Source organism: Heptranchias perlo, chromosome 7, assembly GCF_035084215.1.
Source record: "Heptranchias perlo isolate sHepPer1 chromosome 7, sHepPer1.hap1, whole genome shotgun sequence".
NCBI lineage: Eukaryota > Metazoa > Chordata > Chondrichthyes > Hexanchiformes > Hexanchidae > Heptranchias > Heptranchias perlo.
Genome location: NC_090331.1, coordinates 21,420,581 through 21,440,190, shown reverse-complemented (window position 1 = coordinate 21,440,190; position 19,610 = coordinate 21,420,581). Strand labels below are relative to the sequence as shown.

General features: G+C 40.6%; 1 protein-coding gene across 7 annotated transcripts in view; it reads right to left on the bottom strand.

The window, feature by feature from the left end:
- Positions 1-435: 435 nt before the first annotated feature.
- mmadhcb (metabolism of cobalamin associated Db) overlaps positions 436-19,610 on the bottom strand; it is a 33,201-nt gene continuing 14,026 nt past the window's right edge. For 6 of the 7 annotated variants that reach the window (XM_067987164.1, XM_067987167.1, XM_067987166.1 and 3 more), the window contains 2 exons: positions 4,508-4,594; positions 436-1,028 (listed from right to left, as the gene is read on the bottom strand). In XM_067987164.1, the coding sequence (XP_067843265.1) occupies positions 825-1,028; positions 4,508-4,594 (291 nt within the window). In that variant the 3' untranslated portion in view covers positions 436-824. The remainder of the gene's footprint in view (positions 1,029-4,507; positions 4,595-19,610) is intronic. The other variant, XM_067987171.1, reaches the window with a different exon arrangement.

The window sequence follows — 19,610 nt, the reverse complement described above, 5'->3', positions numbered from 1 at the left end:
TTTGCTGGACAGTCATGAAGCCATCATCTGAACTCAAGTGCAGGACTGAGGGAGTGCTGCATTATCAGAGGTGCTGTCTTTTGGATGAGATGTTAAACCAAGGCCTCGTCTGCCCTCTTAGGTGGACGTAAAAGATCCCACGGCACTATTCCGAAGAAGAGCAGGGGAGTTTTCCTCAATGTCCTGGCCAATATTTATCCCTCAACCAGCATCACATCATTATCACATTGCTGTTTGTGGGACTTTGCTGCGTGCAAATTGGCTGCCACATTTCCTACATTACAACAGTGACTACACTTTTAAAGTACTTCATTGACTGTAAAGCTCTTTGGGATGTCCTGAGGTTATGAAAGGCGCTATATAAATGCAAGTCTTTCTTTTCTTTAAAAGTCACACTTAACAAAAGTTGGAAAGAATCAATAGTGTCCATACTGCTGAGTTTTAGGAAATGTAATTTATTATCTGCTGAAAGAAATCTAGATAAGCTGCCTCACTGGAATTGGATCAAACCACAGAACAAATGAGCCAAATTCCATCAGTAAACAGTTCTAACGTAATCTTGGAGCACCGCTGATACAGACTTCTTTAGTGACATTTCCTTTGTATAGAATACAGGTGAACATAGCCCAGAGATATTTTTCATGATCACAGTCTTTTACAATGTCATTAGAGGTAAACTAAAATAAATATCACTGATATATTCAACATCTTATAGCTTTCTTCTTCAACTACCATATATATATGAGCAACCAGAATGCATCAATAAAATAGAGCTCTTTAAGCAGGCTTTTGACTTCTTGTTAATATTAAAACGGAGACTGAAATCAAGGCAGTTTGCTCCCTTGTAGTTTCTTCATTACAAGGCAATCTGTAGGTGCGTTTGTGAAAAGACTTCCAACAAATGCATGTGTCCCCCAAAGCGTGTGCTGAATAACTTTACAACAGCCAAGATCCTCAACGCGGAAACCCAGATGCCGGTAGCGCTCATCTGTTTCAAACAGTGTATTATTTGTGTACGGTCCAAAATACTGGAAGAAATTAAAGAAAAATATTAATACAATTATTTAAATAAATGCTAAATAATACTCACTATATAAAACTGTTGTTGCTCCATATGCAATTATACTATTTTATTCCTCAAAGGTTTTCAAGTCTTCAACTTATGAGTGCAAGTCTGGTATATTTAAACTTTTGATAGGGCAATGCAGATATTGGGTCAGCCACAAAAATAAAATTGCAATATTCTGACCGAGCCCATTAAATAATCCTTATAACCTGAACACTCAAAATTTCCATGGGAACTTACACTTACTGCACATCAATCCATGTAAACACTCTGGCTCAAAATATCTGAGCATTAAGAAATTGGACACTGCTTAAACAGACCAACTTGCAATTCTACAGACAAACTTGTATTTATATAGCACCTTTCACAACCTCAGGATGTCCCAAAGTGCTTCACAGCCAATGATGTACTTCTGAAGTGTAGTCACTGTTGTAATGTGGGGAAACGCAGAAGCCAATTTGCGCACAGAAAGGTCCCACAAACAGAAATGAGAAAAATGACCTGATAATCTATTTTAGTGAGGAATAAATATTGGCCAGGACACAGAGAACTCCCCAGCTCTTTTTCAAAAAGTACCATGGGATATTTTTATGTTCATCTGAGAGCGCAGATGTTTCATCAAGGTTTAATGTCTCATCCAAAAGACAGCACCTTCAACAGTGCAGCACTCCCTCAGTATTGCAGTTAAATGTCAGCCTGGATGGAAACTGAACACATGACCTTCTGACTTAGAGGTGACTCCTAACCTTTGCCAATCCTGAAAATATATTCTGTAAGAAAACATTTCAAATTTTGACATATCCTTTTAGGAAGTACTGGTTCTTTATTAGGAGGACTGTATATGTTTTCCACGGAATTCCTAAAGATGTTTAAAATCAGATTGACCCAGCAATTTAAATAGAACCTTCATGATTTTGAACACTTCCATTAAATCCCCTCTCAACCTTCTCTGTTCCAAGAACGACGATCCCAGCTTCTCCAGTCTATCCATGTAACTAAAGTCCCTCATCCCTCGAATCACTCTAGTAAATCATTTCTGCACCCTCTCTAAGGCCTTCACCTCTTTCCTAAAGTGCGGTGCCTAGAACCGGACACAATCCTTCAGTTGTGATTGAACCAGTGTTTTATAAAGGTTCATCATGACTTCCTTACTTTTGTACTCTATGCCTCTATTTATAAAGCCCAGGATCCCATATGCTTTTTTAACCTGCCACTTTCTCAACCTGCCCTGCCACCTTCAACGATCTGTGCACATATACCCCCAGATCTCTGTTCCTGTATTCCTTTTAGAATTATGCCCTCTAGTTTACATTGCCTCTCCTTGTTCTTCCTACCGAAATGTATCAATTCTCATTTTTCTGCGGTAAATTTCATCTTTTTTTTTATTTGTTCATGGGATGTGGGCGTCGCTGGCGAGGCCAGCATTTATTGCCCATCCCTAATTGCCCTTGAGAAGGTGGTGGTGAGCAGCCTTCTTGAACCGCTGCAGTCCGTGTGGTAAAGGTTCTCCCACAGTGCTGTTAGGTAGGGAGTTCCAGGATTTTAACCCAGTGACGATGAAGAAACGGTGATATATTTCCAAGTCGGGATGGTGTGTGACTTGGAGGGAACGTGCAAGTGGTGTTGTTCCCATGTGCCTGCTGCTGTTGTCCTTCTAGGTGGTAGAGGTCGCGGGTTTAGGAGGTGCTGTCGAAGAACCCTTGGCGAGTTGCTGCAGTGCATCCTGTGGATGGTACACACTGCAGCCACTGTGTGCCAGTGGTGAAGGGAGTGAATGTTTAGGGTGGTGGAAGGGGTGCCAATCAAGCGGGCTGCTTTGTCCTGGATGGTGTCGAGCTTCTTGAGTGTTGTTGGAGCTGCACTCATCCAGGCAAGTGGAGAGTATTCCATCACACTCCTGACTTGTGCCTTGTAGATGGTGGAAAGGCTTTGGGGAGTCAGGAGGTGAGTCACTCACCACAGAATACCCAGCCTCTGACCTGCTCTCATAGCCACAGTATTTATATGGCTGGTCCAGTTAAGTTTCTGGTCAATGGTGACCCCCAGGATGTTGATGGTGGGGGATTCGGCGATGATAATGCCGTTGAATGTCAAGGGGAGGTGGTTAGACTCTCTCTTGTTGGAGATGGTCATTGCCTGGCACTTGTCTGGCGCGAATGTTACTTGCCACTTATGAGCCCAAGCCTGGATGTTGTCCAGGTCTTGCTGTATGCAGGCTCAGGCTACTACATTATTTGAGGGGTTGCGAATGGAACTGAACACTGTGCAATCATCAGGGAACATCCCCCACGTGTCCGCCCATTTCACCAGACGGTCTATATCCTCTTGGAGTCCATCACCATCCTCCTCACTGCTCACGACATTTCCAAGTTTTGTGTCATCTGAAGCGCCATGATTCAGGGGAGACCTAACTATTTGCATAGAAGTGCTTTATATGGATTTTAGGAGACTTCTATTCAAATCACTGGGTCTTTCTGACTTCCCATATCTTCAGGAACTCCATGGGAAAACTTGCACTCCATGAAAAACATAGTCAGCCCTACTAATGGGCAACTACTACTTCTTAACCAAAACTACCCCATTACACTTTTTTGGATTTATTTTGGCTGGAAATTTACTTCTATCCTCCAAATAACCCCACCACTTTGTGTATCACAGAAACAGTAGTACAGCTGCTTCCAAGCTAATTTTTGACATAAAAAGTCAATGTATGGGATGTACCACCAGACCCAACTACATCAAAAACAACCTACAGAACAAAGGTTCTCACCCTCTGTATACAGCGCAGCATGAAGAGTAACCATATCCTGTTAAACATTCATTGGCCGATTCTGGATATGCATTCTTTCCCGCTACACCATTTGCCAAAGTATGTTAATTGAAGTATGAATATATTTGTGTAATTATCATATGTTACCTGCCACTACACAACCAATTCTACTGTTACGTTAAAATACACCCATTTCTATACAAAAAACAGCTGCACCATTGCTGTTCTTCACTGGCAAGATTTCAGCAATATTCTTTCCTAAAATATTCATCGGGTGATGGATGTTGCTCTTCTTTCCCGTTTCTCACAATTTTTGAAATTCCCTTGGGTTGCATAAATTCCCTTCACGTACGCAAGACATTACAGCAGTTAAGGGCGCCGTGACAAGAAATCTGTTCAGTCCTTTCAACTTCAGCTTTAAATCTGAGAAAACTGAAATTTTGCAAATCCCTGTGGTGAGAACAAGCTGTCATAAGAACGCTGGAAACTAGTGCCAAAAATCTGCAAAGCAAAAATCCTATCCTAAAGAACCACAGACTTAATTTAAAACTATTATGAAAAATATCTTCATTACAAAGGAAATGACAAATCACTAACAAAGAGTTTTGATGCCCCAAACATATATTCCTCTATTATGAAGAAATTAACAACAATTGCTAAAGGATACCTACTGCGAGGCCTGAGGAAGGATCAATAAAGTCAGCCCAGTAACCCTCTGTGCGCAGTGCATAGCAGATTTCCTTGGCACCATTAATAAACTGCAAAATAAATAACCTTTACTTAGTTTAAAATAAAAGCACTTTAAAACATGGATACAAACATAAATGTATTTGATTTTGTCAATTATAATTGACAGTAAATGGAATTAACATCAGTAAATGGAAGACAAATATAAATTCAAACTCAGGTAGACAAAGCTCCCCACAGTCTCACAGCTTAAAATAAGCTGACACAGAGCACGTGAGGATTAACACCAAAAAAGTTCATTTGTAATGTAATTATAATTATTTGTTAGCAAAATTAATAGCCGCAAATGTCTGGGGTTTACCTTCCACATTCTAGACAGCACTGACTGTCACACTGAAAACACAGTCCAGTCTGAAATGCTGAGGTTTGTCACAGAGCACAATCCTAACCATACCGACAAAATACCCAACATAAGTGAAATAAAGAAAAGGACCAAACCAGAGTCTGGGTAATTAGCAACACTAGCAACTATACTGGATAATTACCCAACACAGAACATCAAATCAATGTTAATAATGTTTTTAGTCAGATTTAAGTCTGTCAAAATTTGTACCCAGACTGACTCTCACTGGTTACTATTTAAGATGAGGCCCAACCAAGATTTTCAGTGTTTACGTTTCCGCAGACTGTAGTATTTAGTTGCACTGACACACCATTTAGGCATCTTGCTACCTGAGGAGACTGGGGCGGGGTGGGAGACAACAGATCAAAGGAGAATTCCAGTGACAATCTATGACTGCACTTAAACCTATATAACCCAATCTTGTCCTGGACTAATTTTGGCTCTTATTATTTCCCCCATGGACAGGATGTGTTTGCTACAGACTGTTAACTGATTGATCAGATATGCTAAAAATAAAAGGTGGAATAATAAGATACTGTTCTGAGAAGTTGCTGGCATTCATTTGATAAATTATTTGAAAGATAGTAGAATAACAATGGTACTGATGACTAAAACACAGTTCTTTGCTGGGGCACAAGCCTGAAAATCCAATACATACTTAGGACAAAAGTCCCTCTCCGTTGGGTTGAGAGTGTCCTGTGAGAAAATTGCATGGGTAGTCTGAGCCCAGGTGCTACTGAACTGAACTTCACATTATAAAACTGCCAATAATTCAACACCTACTGTCACTAAATTGATGCTCTCATTCACAGTGGCAAAAAGACAACCAGTATAATGTGAAATGGCAAATGTTACACTGATGTGATATGTAAGAGTGGCTTTCGTTAACAAAAACTAAAATGATCAATACCCAGGGGGAATAAATTGTTAATGAAAGCTGAAACTAAAACTAACATTTGAAGTAAACAAGAAAAACAAAAATGACAATGCTGCTAATCAAATACCAGAACTAACAGATACATGCCCAATCCTGGCAGGAAATGACTCTGGACTGAGCATAGCCAGTATACTCAGAAGTCATCAGTAGTGTATAATGAAAAGACTCTTATTAAAGCATAATTTGAAACTGTTTTAAGTTGTGTGTGTGTGTGTGTGTGTGTGTGTGTGTGAGAGAGAGAGAATGAAATGAAAATCAACATATTTCCAACTTTATTGTGCCTCCTGTTTGTTTTTTTTAAAAATAGAAACTGAAACTAAAGTAGAAACTTCAATTTTGCTAATAGGTACTAAAATAAAAATAGTTTGATAGAAAATCTAGCTGTCACTCAAAACTAACAAAATTAGACGCAGTAGTTAAAATGTGAAACTAATACCACTTTGGTGGTTATGGCTGCACTTCTGAGGTTGTGGTTAAGGCACATTCTTTGGGCAGAGTACAGAGCTTTATTCTGCAACTTGCCTGAGCTATTAATAATCTGTGCGTGCATAGTACTATCAGCAGGTGCAGTGTTACACTGTTCCATCACACCTTTCAGGTGCATGAGAAGACAAATGTATATATTTTGAGGGGGAGAGGAAGGCATAAAGTAGAATTGAAAAGGATCAGTATATCTGAGTAGCACAGTTGTAACAATGGGTTTACACTTTGAAGCTCACCACTACAAAGCAAGAGCAGACACACTTCCAAAGCAACATAGTATTTCAAAATGCAAAAGAATAGATTGGAACATGTCTTAATAGGCAGTTAAGTTAATTTCTATATTAAAATGTACCTTATATGTTACAGATGCAAACAGCTTTTCGTTCCCTTTGCATAAAGGCAGGAGAAACTACAATTACACCTCAAAGTGGAACAAAGTTTAGGCAACAGTTAATTGTCAGTAAATTATGCATCGGTATTTGTAATATATATATTTTTTAAAACTACCGTCTACCAAACCTTGTTTCCTGTTTTTGTAACACTTTTTAAATCAACTTTTTTCCATTATAAGTTCCTATGTGTACATTTATGATGGAAACTGCCTACGTAAATTTGTTGACACCATCCAGGACACAGGAGTCCATCTGATGGGTGCTCCTGCCACTGCACCCAATTTTCAACTCCTCCATCACCAACACACTGTGCCTGCAGTAGGTATAATCGACAGGATGCACTACAGCAACTCAGCGCGCTGTCTTCAAGCAACACCTGCCAGCCCAGCCACCGCTACTACCATGGGAACACAATCATCTCCAAGTCATATATCATCCTGGCTTGAATGTACATAGTCATTCCTTCAACACTGCTGGTTCAAAATCCTGGAATTCCCTACTTAACAGCATTTTGGGAGCACTATCAGCACAAGTACTGCAGTGGTTTAAGGAAAAAGCCCATCACCACCTTCTCACAGCAAGTAGGGACGGGCAAAAAAATGTGGCCTTGCCAGAGCAGAACAGATCCCATGCACAAATTATATAGAAAAACACCATCCCACTAGTGGTGGCACTGTATTACCTCAGTTTAGTACCTCCCAGCTTCACAGCCTACTCAACCTTCTCTGTAGAGAAACCCCTATGTTCTAACCAACTCTACTTGTTTGCTTCCTAAACTGCAATAAGTTTTGTTCTTTAACACAAAAAATATATAAAACCAAAATACTGTATACAAATTACAGAATGTATGGCTTTAAAATGGGGACTGAATTGTGTCTGGATGTCCTGGCCAAATTACCCCCTAGGAGACATAATACTTGCCCTTTCACCTCTTCCCTTCCCACCCTCCGGGGCCCCAAACACTCCTTCCAGGTGAAACAGCGATTTACTTGCACTACTTTCAATTTAGTATACTGTATTCGCTGCTCACTATGCAGTCTCCTCTACACTGGGGAGACCAAACACAGATTGGGTGATCGCTTTGCTGAACACCTCAGTTCAGTCCGCAAGCGTCACCCTGAGCTTCCGGTCGCTTGCCATTTTGATTCTCTGTCTCACTCCCACATTGACCTCTCTGTCCTCGACCTCCTACACTATTCCAATGAAACTCAATAGAAGCTCGAAGAACAGCACCTCATCTTTCGATTAGGCACTTTACAACCTTCCAAACTCACTGATTTCAGTAACTTCAGATCACAACCACTGCTCCCATTTGTTTCGGACAGCACGTGTTGGTAATGGTTCTGTTGTTGCCATTTACAGCTCCTCTAGACCCATTTTTAATTTCTTTACTTGTCCCATTACCACCCCCTTTGCCTTGCACCATCAACCCTTTTGCCATTTAATCACCCCTGCTATCCATCCGATCAGACCTCCTCTCCCCTTCTCCCCGGCTTTGTACTTGCTTAAAAACTGTTAATCTTTACTTCTTCCCGTTCTGAGGAAAGGTCATCGACCTGAAACGTTAACTCTGTTCCTTTCTCCACAGATGCTGTCTGACCTGCTGAGTATTTCCAGCATTTTCTGTTTTTATTTCAAATTACCCTCCAACCTCTAACCCTGCTTGACCTCAAGGCTACACCTGGTCTTGACTCCATGTGTGCAACACCATGGGAGGTTAACTAGTGTTAAGATTGATATGTCAACATTCCTTATGGTGTTTTCATTTTAATTGTGTCCACATCCCTGTTACATTAGCAACTGCCTATAGGTGGCGTAGTAATAGGATATTCCCAATTAGAGGGTGTGGCTCTTTGTCATACTTTTCAATCACAAAAGCATCGATTGGTTTGAGTCTGACTGTAGTTCCACGCTCTGGCCACTGTGGAGCAAAGGTTTCTCAGCTTCATCTTCCAGCTCCGATGACATGTTGGTTTCTGTGAAAGTAAGCTTTCTAAATGGTGTTGATTGGTGTACATTTTTATATATTTTTAAAATATCTTTAACCCCCCCTTTCCCTTCTAGGCCTCCCTGCTGCTATTTTTTATTACTTGCCCACCTGTTTCCCTCCCTGTCTTTGGATACAACTAAAAATTAAACCCCTCCTCCATGTAATTTTTTTAAAAAAGTGTCTTCATGGGACTCTTGCCCCACTGTGTTGCTGCCGCACAAAAAGACAATTTTTGTTTCCCTGACCCCGTTTCCAACTCTGCTCTGCTCTCCTACCCCCAACCACCCGATTGCTCCTCAGAAAGTCCCGTGACTCATGCCACCTCCCACTGTGTGTCGACTTAGCTCCCACCAGTCAGTTATTCAGCCTCCTATACAGTTTTCTTTAAATGCTGTCTCGTTTTAAACTTTTTAATTCTTCCCTCTCCAATACCAGGCCTCTGCAGCTGTTGCTACCCTATCCCAGCCCAGATTACCACATCTCACTGTGTGCATCAGGCCTCCCAAAATTCAGACCTTTCCCCAGCTTATTTTCTTCATCTTCATTTGGATTTTCAAATATAAATAGAAAACCAAGCTTGAAAACTGAAATAGCCATTGAAGTAGTTCTACACTAATAAACAATGCATGGACTTTATGGAAGATAAAAATCTACAGTTTTTTTTTTATGTACAGAACTAAATAAGTATTTTTGTTTGAAGTGTCCACTGAAAGATGCCAGAGAGCTCAAAATATTAGTGCCAACTCAAAATCGCATTTATAAAAGCACATTTCAGTTTCAAAAAAACAAAGGTTTCCGTAGCATGTTGCAGCAGAATAGCAGAACTGGGTCATTAATCAACAGCCCACATTAGGACACAGAGTTGACCTAAAGGTCAATCTTTCTCAGCTTTGAACTTTTACGCCTTTTTAAAAAAAAACTTCACAAGGATAATTTAACAATGCAATAACATATTTTCATCCCAAAATTGTTCACTGAACAAATTTTGATATAAAATACACTGAAAAATACTGACTGTCATAGAATTTTGTCAAGCAGTATTAGTTAGTTTTTTGATCTTTCACCGAATTTTTTCATGTATGAGACACAGTATGGGTCATTTGTGGGCCAAGTCACACATCATTCTGACTTAGATATATATCATCAGTCTTTCATAGTCGCTGGGTCAAAATTCTGGAACTCTCTACCTAATATCATTGTGAGAGTACTGTCACTACACGGACTGCAGAGATTCAAGAAGGCAGCCAATTACCACCTTCTCGAGGGCAAATAGCGATGGGCAATAAATGCTGGCCTTGCCAGCGACGCCCATATCCCGAGAATTACCTCTTTAAAAAAAAAGGATTATCTCACGGTCATCTGCTCAAATATACTTTAATATCTGTATCAATAGGTATTGTATACTTATATTCATGTGAATATGCCAAAATGTTGTAATCCTGTTAATTTAATACTAGACAGTATCCCCTCACAGCCCCCCTCTCCAACCTGCCTACCTCTACATCGTTTAATAACCTCAAAGGAAACATTAGGTCACCATACTTTCTGTATTTAAGGCAGTGTGAAATCAACAGGATAAGGTGATTGACACTGATCTCAAGCATTGTTACTGTAAATTGAAATTCATTTGAAAAAACATTGGTTTTGGACAGCTGCTGTAAAAAAAAACATTCATCTCATTTACATTGGCTTAGATTTCATGTTCATAGCTGCCATTATAATGGCCAAGGAAGAAAGAAAGCACAAGAAGGTTAAAGCAAGACAAGGTGATCAGCAGGTAAGAATCACTGGAAGTCTACTTCAGAGAAAATTTGAAGAAAACGTAGAGCTTTATGTTTTACATGACGTATTTCAAATCTCTTGGTGATCAAGTGGTAGAACTTTGAGCCAGTAGAACCGGTAAATACTTGCCACATTTGTAACACAAAAAGAAAAACAATTACTAACACACTGCATACACCTTTTCTAAGCTGCAATGAATCTGTTCACAAGCTGACAAACACTAGATAAACAATAGAAACAACATCCTGGAGTACTTGCTTGTGTCACAACACCTTCCTAGAATTGTGATACAGAGCCAAGTGGTAAGTGCTACCCAACATAAGCTGCGAAATAGGCGCACGCAACCTTTCATTGGCGTGTTCCCGTTGGGAATTTCTAAAAGAAGCTCTTTTATACCAGTTTGTGGACTCGGAGAGTAGCACTTAGGTGGAGATCACTGTTTTCGGTATGTCTCTGTGCCTCTAGCCCCTTCTGGGGGTGGACCATCAGAAGGAGGCTGGTGCTTTTTGCACACCCAATCTTTGCTCTCAGGACATGTATAAAGTTGGTTGCTGGGCACTATCAGAGGCATGGAGTTCATCTCACATTACAATGTGCCACTGATTGTGGGATTACTGTTCACATTCTGAACATACTAGCAATAGAAAAGTGCCTGCAGTGTCTGGAATTACCATATGTGGAACAGGAGATACATCCTTACAAGAATATATTTGAATGTATGCAAGTATACTATCCAACCTACAGGCTTTTTATACTGAACCAAAGAAAGTCTTTTCAACTATTCAATTTTAATCGCCTGCAGTTCATTTTGTGTCCCTCATGACATAGCTGGGAGGACAGGCAGCCCTGGAGTAAGATGAAGCAGAGAAAGGGGGCGTACAACAGGTGTCAGCTTGAGAACCAGGCTGAATATAGAAAGTTCAGAGGGAAAGAGAAAAAGGAAATAAGAGGGGCAAAGAGAGAGTATGAGAATAGATTGGCAACTAACATAAAAGGGAATCCAAAAGTCTTCTATAGGCATATAAGTAGTAAAAGGATAGTAAGAGGATGGGTGGGACCAAGTAGGGACCAAAAAGGAGACTTACTCATGGAGGCAAGGGCATAGCTGTGTTACTAAATGAGTACTTGGCATCTATCTTTACCAAGGAAGAAGATGCTGCCAAAGTCACAGTAAAAGAGGAGGCAGTTGAGATACTGGATGGGCTAAAAATTGATAGAGGTGGTACTAGAAAGGCTGGCTATACTTAAAGTAGATAAGTTACCCGGTCGAGATGGGATACACCCTAGGTTGCTGAGGGAAGTAAGGGTGCAAATTGTGGTGGTACTGGCCAATCACCCTTAGATACAGGGGTGGTGCCAGAGGACTGGTGAATTACAAATATTAAATCCTTTCTTTTGAACAAGTGTAAGGATAAACCCAGCAACTACAGGCCAGTCAGTTTAACCCAGTTTAGAAACGATAATCCGGGACTAAATTAACAGTCAATTGGACAAGTGGGGATTAATTAAGGAAAGCCAGCACGGATTTGTTAAAGGCAAATCGTGTTTAACTAACTTGATTGAGTTTTTTGATGAGGTAACAGAGGGCTGATGAGGGCAATGCGATTGATGTGGTGTATATGGACTTTCAAAAGGCGTTTGATAAAGTGCCACATAATAAGCTTGTCATCAGAGCTGAAGCCCATGGAATAAAATGGGCTATGGCAACATGGATTCGAAATTGGCTAAGTGACAGGAAATAGAGAGTAGTGGTGAACGGTTGTTTTTTGGACTGGAGGAAGGTATACAGTGGTGTTCCCCAGGGGTCGGTACTAGGATGACTGGTTTTCTTGATATATATTAATGAGTTGGACTTGGGTGTACAGGGAACAATATCAAAATTTGCAGATGACACAAAACTTGGAAGTGTAGTGAACAGTGAGGAGGATAATGATAGACTTCAAGAGGACATAGACAGGCTAGTGGAATGGGCAGACATGAGGCAGATGAAATTTAACGCAGAAAAGTGTGAAGTGATACATTTTGGTAGGAAGAATGAGGAGAGGCAATATAAACTAAAGGGGGTAAAGGAACAGAGAGACCTGGGGGTATATGTGCACAGGTCATCGAAGGTGGCATGGCAGGTTGAGAAAGCGGTTAAAAAAGCATACGGGATCCTGGGCTTTATAAATAGAGGCATAGAGTACAAAAGTAAGGAAGTCATGATGAACCTTTATAAAACATTGGTGTGGCCACAACTGGGGTATTGTATCCAATTCTGGGCACTGCACTTTCGGAAGGATGTGCAGGCCTTAGAGGATGCAGAAGAGATTTACTAGAATGGTTCCAGGGATGAGGGACTTCAGTTACATGGATAGACTGGAGAAGCTGGGGTTGTTCTCCTTAGAGCTGGGAAGAGATTTGATAGAGGTGTTCAAAATCATGAGGGGTCTAGAGATAGAAAGAAACTGTTCCCACTGGCGGACGGGTCGAGAACCAGAGGACGTAGATTTAAGGTGATTGGTGAAAGAACCAAAGGCGACATGAGGAAAAACTTTTTTATGCAGCGAATGGTTATGATCGGGAATGCACTGCCTGAAAGGGTGGTGGAGGCAGATTCAATCGTGGCTTTCAAAAGGCAATTGGATAAGTACTTGAAGGGAGAAAATTTGCATGGCTATGGGGAAAGAGCGGGGGAATGGGACGAGCTGGATTACTCTTGCAGACAGCCGGCATGGGCTTGATGGGTCGAATGGCTCCTTCTGTGCTGCAACCATTCTATGATTCTATTCTATGGTTCTATGAGTTATGAACTTGTCCATGGTTACTAACAAAAAAGGACATGCTAATGTGTCAAACTGCTCCATTGTAGTTTTATTTTTATCTTCTCTCCCACTCCTGTAGCATTCAAACTAAGAAACAATAAAACTAAGTTGATCAATTCATTCTTCAGTCACCTCACCACTATGTGACAGTGACTACATATCAAAAATAATTCATTGGATATAAGTGCTTTGGGACATCCTGAGGATATGAATAATGCACGTTCTTTCTTTCCCCTAGAATCAACAAAAATAACTAGCACTTCATCTCAGCACTTGAAAATGAGCCGCAGATTTCTGCAGTGCAGTCAATGGTGAATTTTCAAAAAAGCCTTGCATTTAATTCTTTGATTGTTGCTGATAAAATTGGCAATGCTCAGTTATTGTTTTGGGTGCTTGGGTTGACGTAAAAGATCCTATGACATTATTCGAAGAAGAGTAGGAGAGTTCTCCCCGGTGTCCTGGCCAATATTTATCCCTCAACTAACATCACTAAAAACAGATTAGCTGGTCATTATCTCATTGCTGTTTGTGGGATCTTGCTGTGCATAAATTGGCTGCCACGTTTCCTACATTACAACAGTGAAGACACTTCAAAAGTACATCATTGTCTGTAAAGTGCTTTGGGACGTCTTGAAGTCATTAAAGGCACTATATAATTGTAAGTCTTTTTCTCTTTTCATTGGATAAAAGGTCTAATCTCAATGGCCATCAAATGATTTGACCAAGCAAAGTAAGACTTGCTGCATTGTGAATTTCAGATGCAAATCTGCATTCCCATTGATCCATAGCAAAATACATCAATTGTAAACAATTTTACAACACCAAGTTATAGTCCAGCAATTTTATTTTAAATTCACAAGCTTTCGGAGGCTTCCCCCTTCGTCAGGTGAACGATGTGAAATGAGATCCTCGAAATGAAATCGCATTTATAATTCACAGAACAATGCTTGGTGAGTACAGACAGTTTTTTCAACTGCCCGTTGCCAAGGCAATCAGTGTGCAGACAGACAGGTGTTACCTGCCAGGTCTCACAGAATATACAAATCACCAAAAAAAAAAACAACAAACAAAAAAAAGAGATAGAGAGGTAGAAACATAGAAAAGACAGCAACTGACCCGTTGTATTAAAAACAGATAACATTTGTTCACTGGTTGGGTAACGTGTAGCGTGACATGAACCCAAGATCCCGGTTGAGGCCGTCCTCATGGGTGTGGAATTTGGCTATCAATTTCTGCTCGACGATTTTGTGTTGTCGTGTGTCTCGAAGGCCGCCTTGGAGAACGCTTACCCGAAGGTCGGTGGATGAATGTCCATGACTGCTGAAGTGTTCCCCGACTGGGAGGGAACCCTCCTGTTTGGCGATTGTTGCGCGGTGTCCGTTCATCCGTTGTCGCAGCGTCTGCATGGTCTCGCCAATGTACCATGCTCTGGGGCATCCTTTCCTGCAACGTATGAGGTAGACAACGTTGGCCGAGTCACAGGAGTATGAACCATGCACCTGGTGGGTGGTGTCCTCTCGTGTGATGGTGGTATCTGTGTCAATGATCTGGCATGTCTTGCAGAGGTTACCGTGGCAGGGTTGTGTGGTGGCGATTGTTGCGCGGTGTCCGTTCATCCGTTGTCGCAGCGTCTGCATGGTCTGTACTCACCACACAACCCTGCCACGGTAACCTCTGCAAGACATGCCAGATCATTGACACAGATACCACCATCACACGAGAGGACACCACCCACCAGGTGCATGGTTCATACTCCTGTGACTCGGCCAACGTTGTCTACCTCATACGTTGCAGGAAAGGATGCCCCAGAGCATGGTACATTGGCGAGACCATGCAGACGCTGCGACAACGGATGAACGGACACCGCGCAACAATCGCCAAACAGGAGGGTTCCCTCCCAGTCGGGGAACACTTCAGCAGTCATGGACATTCATCCACCGACCTTCGGGTAAGCGTTCTCCAAGGCGGCCTTCGAGACACACGACAACGCAAAATCGTCAAGCAGAAATTGATAGCCAAATTCCGCACCCATGAGGACGGCCTCAACCGGGATCTTGGGTTCATGTCACGCTACACGTTACCCAACCAGCGAACAAATGTTATCTGTTTTTAATATAACGGGTCAGTTGCTGTCTTTTCTATGTTTCTACCTCTCTATCTCTTTTTTTTTGTTTGTTGTTTTTTTTTTGGTGATTTGTATATTCTGTGAGACCTGGCAGGTAACACCTGTCTGTCTGCACACTGATTGCCTTGGCAACGGGCAGTTGAAAAAACTGTCTGTACTCACCAAACATTGTTCTGTGAATTATAAATGCGATTTCATTTCGAGGATCTCATTTCACATCGTTCACCTGACGAAGGGGGAAGCCTCCGAAAGCTTGTGAATTTAAAATAAAATTGCTGGACTATAACTTGGTGTTGTAAAATTGTTTACAATTGTCAACCCCAGTCCATCACCGGCATCTCCACATCAAAAATACATCAAAGCAATGGTCATGTTTATAGTTTTAATTCAATTGAGCAATACATATTTCACCTGAGACAAAAATTAAAACAAATTTACTAAAATGTTTAAATATAACAAATATGGGTGTTTGCTAACTCAAGTCACAAGCTAGTTGTTTTTAAATGTCCAACTTGTGGTTTCTGATTACTGAGGTTGTCAATTCTGAGAAAATAGCTGTTTCAGAAGCACTTGGTACTGTGGCTACTCATTCTAACATTATAAAATTGATCCAAAACAAAATATTTTAAGATTTTTTTTTGAAGATTAAAGATTCATTAGCTGTTGCACGTGCATGTTTTTTTAAATGATAGAATGGGCTAAGTGATATAATTTAGACAGAAAAACCACAACGATGATAAATGTTCCCACGGACATGTTTCTTGGCCACTGTTGACTTTGATGTCAACTCCTCAGTAAATAGTGACAGGATAGCAGAGCTGGAAATCATGTATTTTATTTCTGATGCTTAGAATCTCATTGAAAACAGTGAGTTTGTGTTAAGTGAGATTTCATTATTTACAGTGCCAGTGAATTGATTTGGCTTTTGTTTACTACTACAAATGAGGGGTAAGTAACTGGCCCAGTACCTGTAGGCCTGGATCAGCAGCCTGCCAGCATTGATAATGGGCCAGGAAAAGATAGCATGCTGCATCCCTCTGTTTGCAAGCTACATGTCTTTTTCAGGTTGGCAAGATGTAACGAGTGGAGTGCCACAGGGATCAGTGTTTGGGCCTCAACTATTTACAATCTATATCAATGACTTGGATGAAGGGACCGGATGTATGGTTGCTAAATTTGCTGATAACACAAAGTAAGTTGTGAAGAGTGTTTTCTGGGCAAAAGTGGCAGCCAATTTGCACACAGCAAGGTTCCCAAAACAATGAAATGAATGACTGGTTAATCTATTTTGGTGGAGTTGGCCAGGGCACTAAGAGAACATCTGTTATTTTTTTTTTTAAAAAGTGCCACATGATCTTATTTGGGCACCTCTGACCATACAGCACTCTTTCAGTATTGCACTGAAATATCATCTTAGATTATGTGCTCAAGTCCTAGTGTGGGGCTTGAACCTGTAGCCTTCTGACTCAGGTGAGATTCCTACCCAATAAGCCAAGCAAATACCGTAAACATTTGAAACCTGTATCCAAATGATAGTGAAGCTACACATTTACAGCAACAGGTGCCAAACTAACCATTACATGATAAACAGAAAGATAAATACAGTGAAACCTGCAAATCAGGGACACCTAAGGGATTTGCATGAGGTATCTTTCTTCTTGCAGATTGCTTTATTTCAAAAATGGTCTGTAAACTGGATGAGCCAAATATCTTGGGATTGGCTGTATCTCCTGCAGCGTTCCTTCTTTTTATGCCCTCACCTGAGATTGTGCTTAATTCTGAAGCCCTGCCAGCAGGATGTGATTTCAGTTCATTTTCTGTTTGCTGCGTTTCCCAGTTCATTGCCATCCCAGGGTCCTTTTCTATTGAGGGAAGGATGTCGTGATCCTGGGATCTGCTACGTTGGAAGCCTGCACGATGTGAATTAGCAGTTGGAGGGCTGGAGTGCCTGGGAGATCCCAGACAAATTGTGGGGATGGGCGGGATTAATGTGCTGATTAATGTCCGGGTCCCCTTCCCTCCGTGTGCTGCAGCTGCTAATGTAATGTTTGAAGTGCTGGGGGATGAGTAAGGGGCTGTTAGCAGCTCATCAGTACCTGACACATACTGGTGGAGTGAGATGTGGTGTTGCCCGGTGCAGTTCCTGGCTTTACCCGCATACACAGAGGCAGAGAAACCGCTCTATCCCTGGGATAGAGCCGCTCGAGCATTCAATTCCAGAGGTACAGTGGTTTCTCTGTCGCTACGGATGCTGGGTGAAGAGCTCCCCATTCCATAAAAGACGTTTCTTTCACCCGCTGCTGTCTCATGCTGACCTGCACGTCCCGTGTTTTAAGTTGTAAACTGACTTAGTGCATTGAACGCTGTCGGTAGTTTGAAATTTGCAAGTGTTCGTAGTTTCAAGGTGCAGCTTGTATCTGTTACAATGAAAGTTATTTGGGACTGTCAATTAATTAGTGTCCGTTTTTTGGGAATATCCGATTGTACACGTTTCACTGTATTAGCAAACCCCACTGAATTCTAAATATAACAAAAATATTAATATCTTGAAGTTGTTTATAATGATAGAGAGAAGAAAAGTTATGCACCAAGAGGATTGTAAATAGAAGCTGCCGTCCTCAATACACAAACTTCACAGAGAACTTTTAACAATTTAGATTTCCAATCAGCAACTGATTTTTGTACTATTTGGATAAGTATTTAATTGATGAAATTTCACATACTTGTAATAAAAGATATAATAGAGATGGCAGTTAAGGCATCAGTGCTATACTTTTCATTTATATTTACTTATTTATTAGGTTAATGTAAAGGTACAGTTCATTCAATTTAACTGACCTGCTCCTCATTGTGACATTGTTTTTATTGTAGGGATTTATGTCTACTGGTTTATAATTCTAATAAAATCTATGCCATAAAACAAGCCACTGCTTAATTCAGGGGTAAAGTCAAATTCAACAAGTAACTTCAGAGAACTGAATGTTCCTCACCTATTTACAGGTGCTGCTTTTTGAAGCATTTATAAAAGAGAAAGCAGGACATCTGGCATAAAGAATGCTCATCACAAGGTTAGAAAAACTCCTCTGGAATTTGGATGGGGGATAATAATCACACATTTTCAGTGGGCTATAAACTTGTTGGAGTGGTATAAATGGTACATAGCCCAATGAAAGGAACGTTTTTAATTGGCTCCATGGCCTTTTACCATACTCTGATGTCCTTATGTTCAGTGCAAATGTTAACTTGCACGAGTAAAATTTTACAACCATAGTACCAACACCTCAGCTGGTTCCAGAAGGCAGATTCATCTTACACGACTTTGGATCAGTTGTTTCATTAGAAGCATTAGTGGAGAAATAACTTAGTGTTATTACATTTTCCAGAACCGAGGGAATAGAATACACAGGAATTTTAAAAAGCCATTCCACGCACATTGTAATGATACAGCACAGCACTACCCCCTCAAAGGCTCACTTTAAGTAGGTGAAAGAGAAATTAGATTAAATTCTGTTGGTGAGCATATCCCATTAAGTATCATCCTGCTCTGCCTTGAAGCTTTTTAGATGAATGTTATATTGTCAAGAACATTAAGGCTAATTGAACAGACTTAATAAAGCTGTTTTAACTTAAATATTACATTACATGTAACTAAACTTGCTCTTCCATTTTTCCCTTATTGGAATGGATTTGAGGTCCTTGCTCTTGCTTCCCTGTTTTTCTCCGGTTATTGGACACTAAAGATAATTCTTTGTAAAATTAAGTTTGATGCAATGTGTATACAATTGCAGAGCTCAGTATAATGTGATTCCATATAGTTCAATACAAAACTATTTAAAATTTGTACTGGATTTTGCTCTTTTGTGATAAGAATTATAACTTTAAAAAAAAAGCTGATAGTCAAGAGATTTGGCAAAAACAAGGGTGCCATCTACTGGCAGCAGCAAGGAAGCACTACCTGGCAGAATATTACAAACATCTATCACTAGTATCTGTTCACTTTTCACTAATTTACATTTAGCTCCTCTGATCCAGTTTTCCTAACTTACTGTGTAGTAGTATTCTGGGTTTATCTTACTTAAGCTATTTATTACTTTACTTTGATGAGATCCATTAATCATCTTTCTAGACTTCAATTTCTCTAATCTTTTCTTAGTTTACCCCCATTGTTGAT